Source organism: Vombatus ursinus, unplaced genomic scaffold, assembly GCF_900497805.2.
Source record: "Vombatus ursinus unplaced genomic scaffold, bare-nosed wombat genome assembly UNPS02014524.1, whole genome shotgun sequence".
NCBI classification, from domain to species: domain Eukaryota; kingdom Metazoa; phylum Chordata; class Mammalia; order Diprotodontia; family Vombatidae; genus Vombatus; species Vombatus ursinus.
This window is the reverse complement of record NW_020954302.1, coordinates 1-6,935: the sequence shown is the minus strand read 5'-3', so window position 1 is coordinate 6,935 and position 6,935 is coordinate 1. Positions and strand designations below refer to the sequence as shown.

The 6,935-nt window shown below is 36.3% G+C and overlaps 1 protein-coding gene across 1 annotated transcript; it reads right to left on the bottom strand.

Moving 5' to 3' along the window:
- Nucleotides 1-930: 930 nt before the first annotated feature.
- LOC114042524 (E3 ubiquitin-protein ligase HUWE1-like) lies at nt 931-6,078 on the bottom strand. Its single transcript, XM_027861218.1, has 3 exons — nt 5,959-6,078; nt 4,723-4,957; nt 931-1,277 (listed from the first exon to the last, which is right to left on the bottom strand). Exons 1-3 carry the CDS (start codon nt 6,039-6,041, stop codon nt 1,005-1,007), a joined length of 591 nt encoding a protein of 196 aa, XP_027717019.1. The 5' UTR covers nt 6,042-6,078; the 3' UTR covers nt 931-1,004.
- Nucleotides 6,079-6,935: the final 857 nt, after the last annotated feature.

Sequence of the window (6,935 nt, the reverse complement as noted above, 5' to 3'; positions counted from 1 at the left end):
ACTATGGGAGGGATTTAGGAGAGGCCAAGTAGGTTGGGGTGACCAGAGGAGGCGCTGCGAGGAAGATCTTGAAGCTGGGGTGAATGGGGGAGGAGTCCTGGAAGAATCTCCATGGGAGTGTCTGGGAGGTTGAATGGGCTCTGGATAAGATCAAGAATGGGAAGTATAACCCACAGAATAGACAGTGGAGGGCTTGGCTTAATTAGGGTAACAAATAATTGGGAGATAGGGCCTAGGTGATAAGGAAGAGCCAGGTGATATGAATAAGAATAACTTCAGAGTAAGATTTTCTTGACAAGGTAAAATTCAAATAGGGTTTTCTGTGGCCCATAGACAATTTCTGGGGTGAGGGACAAAGGTATCGACTTGGGCCCATACCCCATCACATTGCCTTACTACTCTGCATCAATTGACAGAGTTTTATATGCTTATGGAGACAGTTAGATGGTACAGTATGTAGTCCCAGACATGAGAATCATGAAGACCTGAATTAAAATAAGACTTTTATTAGCTTTTTTACCCCATGTTTCTACACCTATAAAATTGGAATGATAATACGTACTACCTTACAGGGTTGTCATGAAACTCAAATAAGAAAAAATATGTAAAGCATTTTCCAAATTTTCAAGTGTTAAACTTTAACCATTCAGAAAGAACCAAAAAGCTTTTTTCTTTAGTGTGGCCAACAATGCTGTTATACAGATTTGTGCTTGTTATTTTCTCTCCAGTTTAGAAGAGATGTATGTTATTGTTCAGTTGATTAGTCACGTTCAACACTAACTACAGAGGCTTGTTACTTCCTTCTCCAGATCATTTTGCAGAAGAGATAACTAAGGCAAACAGGGTTAAGTGACCTGCCCAGGGTCATACAGATTTTACCTCAGGGAAGATGAATCTTCCTGAATCCAGACTTTGTGCTCCTAGCCCTAACCTCCTAATTGCTCTGCCCAAAACACGTAGGTATAAAAGAGTGCTTTCTACCCCATTGTCTACTGACTTCAACTTTACCCCTCAGCCCATTTACCCAGAAAGGGAGAAAGAACTACCTGTTGTAGTTGTTGTTGATTCACTTGAGGTCCTCGGCGGGAGCTACCTTCTTCCTGCCCAGATTCCTCCTCAGCTTTTGCTCCGTCTTTTTCCTTGTTTAGTTTCTCTCGGATAACAGGCTCTCCCCGAAGTATGTGGCACAGGATGGCCAGCATGGATTCAGCCATCCGCCCACCATAAATCTTTACAGGCTTCCGGTTCCACAGGTTCTTTATGCAGTTGAAAGCCGCCTATAAGGAATGGATGTAAGTAAGTGGCCTTTTTTCAGGGGCATTTTTCAAATTTAAAAAGACCTATACCTGAAGGAAGCTAGAAACTAGCTAGTAAGAGGGGGGAGATTTAGACTATTTCTAGTCTGTAAAGGTTTAAAAAGAACGGTCAAGGGTAAAGTTACTTCCCCTGTTTCTTTCCCCATCTGAATATTCCATTTGCAAGTTAACTTGTTACTATCTAATGTCACATTAAAAAATGTTCTAAATTACTATTAATTAGAGAAATGCAAATTAAAACAATTGTCAGTTACCACCTACACCTATCAAACTGACTAACATAAAAGGAAAGGAAAATGTTGGAGGGGATATAGGAAAAAATGACCCAACCATTCTGTAGATCAATTTGGAACTATTAACTAAAGGACTACAAATCTGTGCATACCCTTTGGTCCAACAATACTAATGCTTGGTCTGTATCCCAAAGACATACAAAAGGAAAAGGAACTTTATGCACAAAAATATTAATAGTAGTTCTTTTATTTGTGGCAAAGAATTGGAAATTGAGGGGATATCTATCAACTGGGGAACGACTGAACAAATTGTTGTATATAATTGTGATAGAATACTATTGTATAAGAAAGGTACAGGCAAATAATTTCAGAAAAATCTGGACTTACATCAACTGATGCCAAGTGAAATGAGTAGAATGAGAAAATTGTATATAGTAACAGCAATATTTTATAATGATTAACTGTGAATGACTTAGGGTGAAAAATGCTACCTATCTACAGAGAAGGAACTGATAGAGTCTGAAGGCAGACTGAAACATATCTTTTTAAAAATTTTCTTGCTTTTTTAAAAAAAGTTTGTGTTTTCTATCACAACATAACTAACACAGAAAAATGTTTTGCATGACTGTGTATGTATAAACATTATCAGACTGCTGGCCTTCTCAATGAAAGGGGAGGGAAGAAGAGAATTTGGAACTCAAAATTTTGAAAAAATAAATGTTAAAATTGTTTTTATACGTAATTTAGTAAAAGTAAATATTAAAGCCCTGAACCCTGAGTTCAAATCTGGCCTCAGAACAAACACCTGACACTAGCTACGTGACCTTGGGCAAGTCACTTAATCCCAACTGCCTTCAAAATTAACCCAGATTCTTTCTTTTAATGACAATACTCAGTAGCCTCTTCTCCTCTGAAATTACATAGATTATAGTTGTACCTTCCCCACCATTTTTATCATCCTGCTCTGTTTTCATCTTTTTTTCCCAACTGTTATCCTTATACTAGGAGCCTTCAATATCCATTTCATCAATATCCTAAATTTCTCCTCAGTCATACCCAGAGATCATTACACCCTATATACACCATTACTTTTTTTCCTGAAAAAAAAAAAAAAATAAAAATAAAAAAATAAAAAAACACAATCCCTACAAAAGTAACAAAAAATCACAACACAAAACCTAAACAACACCACTTGACTACCATGTCACTATCCCCTATATCTCACTTTATTAAACCAATTCTTTACTCTCATAATAATCTCTAATCTCTCTATTCCTTAGTGTTTTTTCAGGCTAGTATCATGCTGACTTAATTCTTAAAAAATTTTATTCCACATTCTCCCCTTCTATTGAACTAATCTCCTTCATTATCATGAAGTGATATTATTATTACCATCACTGATATTTCCTTGACAAATCTCAGTCCTAGCACTCCGACCTCCTATACTCCTATTCATATGCTGCTAGAGCTAGTCACATAAATATATTTACAGGATACCCTAAAAAATTTATGTTATTTAACTTCAATAAGGGCCTTATTAAGCAATTACATTATCACTCCCTGTTTTACTCCCTACAACTGCTACTCTCTAACTTCTTGTTTTAACATTGATCCATGCTCTACTCTTCTAAGCTACGGCTCTCATACCTTTTAAAGAGGAAATTATGAATTCCCTTTTCCTCTTTTCTTCATCTCAAGACTCTACTCTTTGCTTTCTAAAGCCTGCCCATCTAATACCTCCCTTCCATTCTTTTATGCAGACTACTACCTTAAATATTTCCCTCTCAAATCTTCAATCGGTGGAAACCTACAGGTTACTTCCATATCTCCTTTAAATATGGACAAGCATTTCTAATCTCAAAAAACAAACCTACCCACATAAACCAGAAGCATTTCTATATATTATTAATAAAACAAAAGCAAGACACAGAAAGAGAAATTCCTTTCAAATTTACTGAAGACAGAAATATTTGGAAGTCTACCTGCCAAAACAAACTCAGGAACTATATGAAAACAATCACAAAACACTTTTCATACAACGAAAGTCAGATCTAAAATCACTGGAAATATATCAGTTGCACATGGGTAGGCTGAACTAATACAATAAAAAATAACAATTAAACCTAAATTCATGTACTTATTCTATGCCATGGCAATCAAACCACCAAAAAATTATGTTATAGAGCTATAAAAAACAAACTAAACCAAAACAATAACAAAATTCATCTGAGAGAACAAAAGATCCAGAATCTCAAGAGAATTAATGAAAAGAAATGCCAGAGAAAGTGGCAAAGCTTTACAGACCTCAAATTGTATCATAAAGCAGCACTCATTTAAACTACTTGGTTCTCGCTAAGAAATGGAGTGGTGGATCAGTGGAATGGGTTAGGTATGCAAGACACAGCAGTCAATGATTAGTCATCTATTATGTGAGAAATCCAAAGACCTCAGCTTCTGGTATAATAAATTACTATTTGACAAGACTGTTGAGATCATATATTACCATACATATGTAAAATAATTTATAAAAATTGACAATTTCTTAATTGCTGAATGTACCAAAATTTAAGTGAGCCTCTGTGTTCAAGCAGGCTGAGGTAAAGTAAAGAGGTATACACAAAGAGTACTCTGAGTCTATCAACTGAATCAAAGAAACCTAACAGATCATACTGATTTTAGAATTATTTTTTCACTAATCCTTCATTCAATGAGACATTTTACTTATGTACCACAAGCAAAGTGAGAACAATAATAATGGATTAAATTTTTCTTTCTAAGTCCAGCATCTTAAGTTCTTTTATTTTTGTGGCATATTGGAAAGTGTTCAACGGTAAAACAAGTAGCTCATCCTTTGCCCCCTGCCATGAAGATCTTGTGTGTGTCTGCATTTTACATATAAATATATTTATATATACATGTTGATAACACTATACAAAGAAATGCACGCATTGCAATAAACAGACTTTATGCTTTATATACTTATATTTGTCCTTGTTTCTCCTTTAATAGAGGAGAATGTTTTGGTTTCTGCCTTTGTGGTCTGCAGTACTGATCTTGTCAGTCTCCACACAGAACAGAGTATTCCTATTCCTAAGTAAGGCTTAAGTAATGCCTATTGCTTACTTCAAAATCCTCTATTTTAGTGGAATCTCTTGTAGGAACATAAAACTCACCTTCTGAGTCACTACAAGGAAGCGGAGGGCACTAAACTGTGGATAGTTTCGACCCCCAGGCAGCTTAGAAGGGAGGGAGTGTGGTGACTCAAGTATAGTTGTTGGGTTCACCATTTTTTCTACCAACATAAGCCAAGCATCCAGAAACTCTCCTGTGCCATCAGGCAGGTCTGGATGTTCAAGTCCCTCAGATATGGGAATTTTGCCTCCCATTGAAAGAGCCCAATTGAAAGTCCTACAAGGGAAAAGAGAAAAAGTTATGAGACAAGAATGTCACTGAGACAAAAGGGGACATTATGGTGCCCGCAAATTCCTCCTTTCTTTTATTATCTCTTTGTGCCCATTCACTGTACACAAACTTGACTCAAACTACAGTGCTTTGTAAAACTCAATTTGGAATTTTTCTTATTCAAATCAAGTGGCACATGTTCACACTGAAATTTTTAGATATTTTTCAATAGAAGTAGAGATTCCAGGGGTGTTTTTTTGCGGGGAGAAAGTCCAAGTTCCGCCTCTAAAATACCAAGTGTACCATGTCTTTAGACACACTTGAATTCAAGTCAGGGGTTAAATTATTAAGTTAAGAAAGAATACCATCTTCTTGGCATGAAAGGATGGAACCAGGACACACTCAAAAGATTTTCTTTCAAAACCTGGAAAGACTTGTATGATCTGATGCTGAGAGAAGTGAGCAGAACCAGAAGAACATTGTACATGGTAACATTCATGCTGTGTGTTGATAAATTTTGATAGACTTATCTCTTCTCAGCGACATAAGGACGAAAGACATCTCTAAAGGCCTTGTTATGGAAAATGCTAGCCACATCCAAAGAAAGAACTATGGAGTTTGAACGCAGATCAAAGCAGACTATTTGCTCTTTCCTTTCCTTCTGTTTTGTTTCTTCTCGCTTGTTGTTCCTCCTATAGGTTCTACTTCTTTACAACATGATTAATGTGACCAGGAATGTACATGGAGAGCCTATAAGAGATTGTATGTTGTCTTGGGAAAGGAGAGGAAGAAAATTTAAAAATCAAAAGCCTGTGAAAGTGATAGCTGAAAACTAAAAAGAAATAAATTTAAAAAAAAAAAGATTTTCTTTCCATAAAAGAGTGCCTTGATGGCTTTGGATATTTCTCTTCCTCGAGAGCATGCCTTGTCACATGAGAAAGGACAAATTAAATGAAACATCCAATTCTCTGGGAAAAAAACGTTGTAGTATATTGGGGTATTCTTACTCAAAAAGAGCACTGTGGCCACCAGAGCAGAGGAACTTCTGTAGCATAAGGTGATAAGGATATTTTCTCTCATCAAACAGCATTGGGGAAGTGAAGCCAACTGAACAGATGAAAAATGTCAGCCTGTAAAAGAAAAAGCAAAAATGGGTTAATTTTTACCAACTAATCACCATAACTATGAAATAAGATCACATGAACTGCTTTAGATCATTAAATAGCTACACATGAATATGGACTAATCTGTCTAATTTGAGGGGTAAAAGATGAGTTACATAAACTGTACTTTAAGACCTCAAAGGCCTTCTTCACCCAAATTTGTAGGATGTAGAGGCAAGATAAACAGTATGAAACAAGTATGGGGCGTAAAGCCAGAAACTTTAAAAATCTTCTTCTCTATGGAGGACAGAAAGAAGTCACAATTGAGGAACATTTTTTTAAAAACCAGAAAACATAAGGGATGGAAGGGACCTTTGGACTCTGCCTCTTACTGGAGAACTCAATGCACTAAATGTGCTTGCTTTGGGACATTTGGATACTGGAAATGGTGTGATGAAGAAAGATTATACTTGGCTTTGCTTACCTCTGTGCTTCTCTCAACAAAAATTCCCCTTCCTGTTTACTATGTGGTAAAGAACACAGAGTGTGGGAGTCTGGGAAGGTCTGGGCTTCAACACTTAATAGCTATGTCATGTGGCATGTCACTGAACTTTAATTTCCTCATCTGCAAAATGGGGATAATTGAGGTTCCCCAAGGTCAGATGACAAATTAGGAGCAGAAGACACAAACCTTTAGATTTAATTTAATTCCAAATCACAGGGTAACTTTATATTTCATTGTTATCAGCAATCTTTGTGACCAAAAATCTGACTTTACATAAAGTAATCCTCTTTCTTAATTTTGCTGTAAAAATGTAAAAGGTACAACACATACACCATATACACCTACACCAAGATTCAGGTAAAACACTCTTAGTAGT

Coding starts and splice junctions, on each gene's coding strand:
- LOC114042524 (XM_027861218.1), bottom strand. CDS start 6,041: ATGCTGTTTGATGAGAGAAAATATCCTTATCACCTTATGCTACAGAAG. Junction 4,958..5,958: donor GGCCACAGTGCTCTTTTTGA/GTAAGAATACCC, acceptor TTTCCCTTGTAG/GACTTTCAATTGGGCTCTTT. Junction 1,278..4,722: donor TCCTTGTAGTGACTCAGAAG/GTGAGTTTTATG, acceptor CATTCCTTATAG/GCGGCTTTCAACTGCATAAA.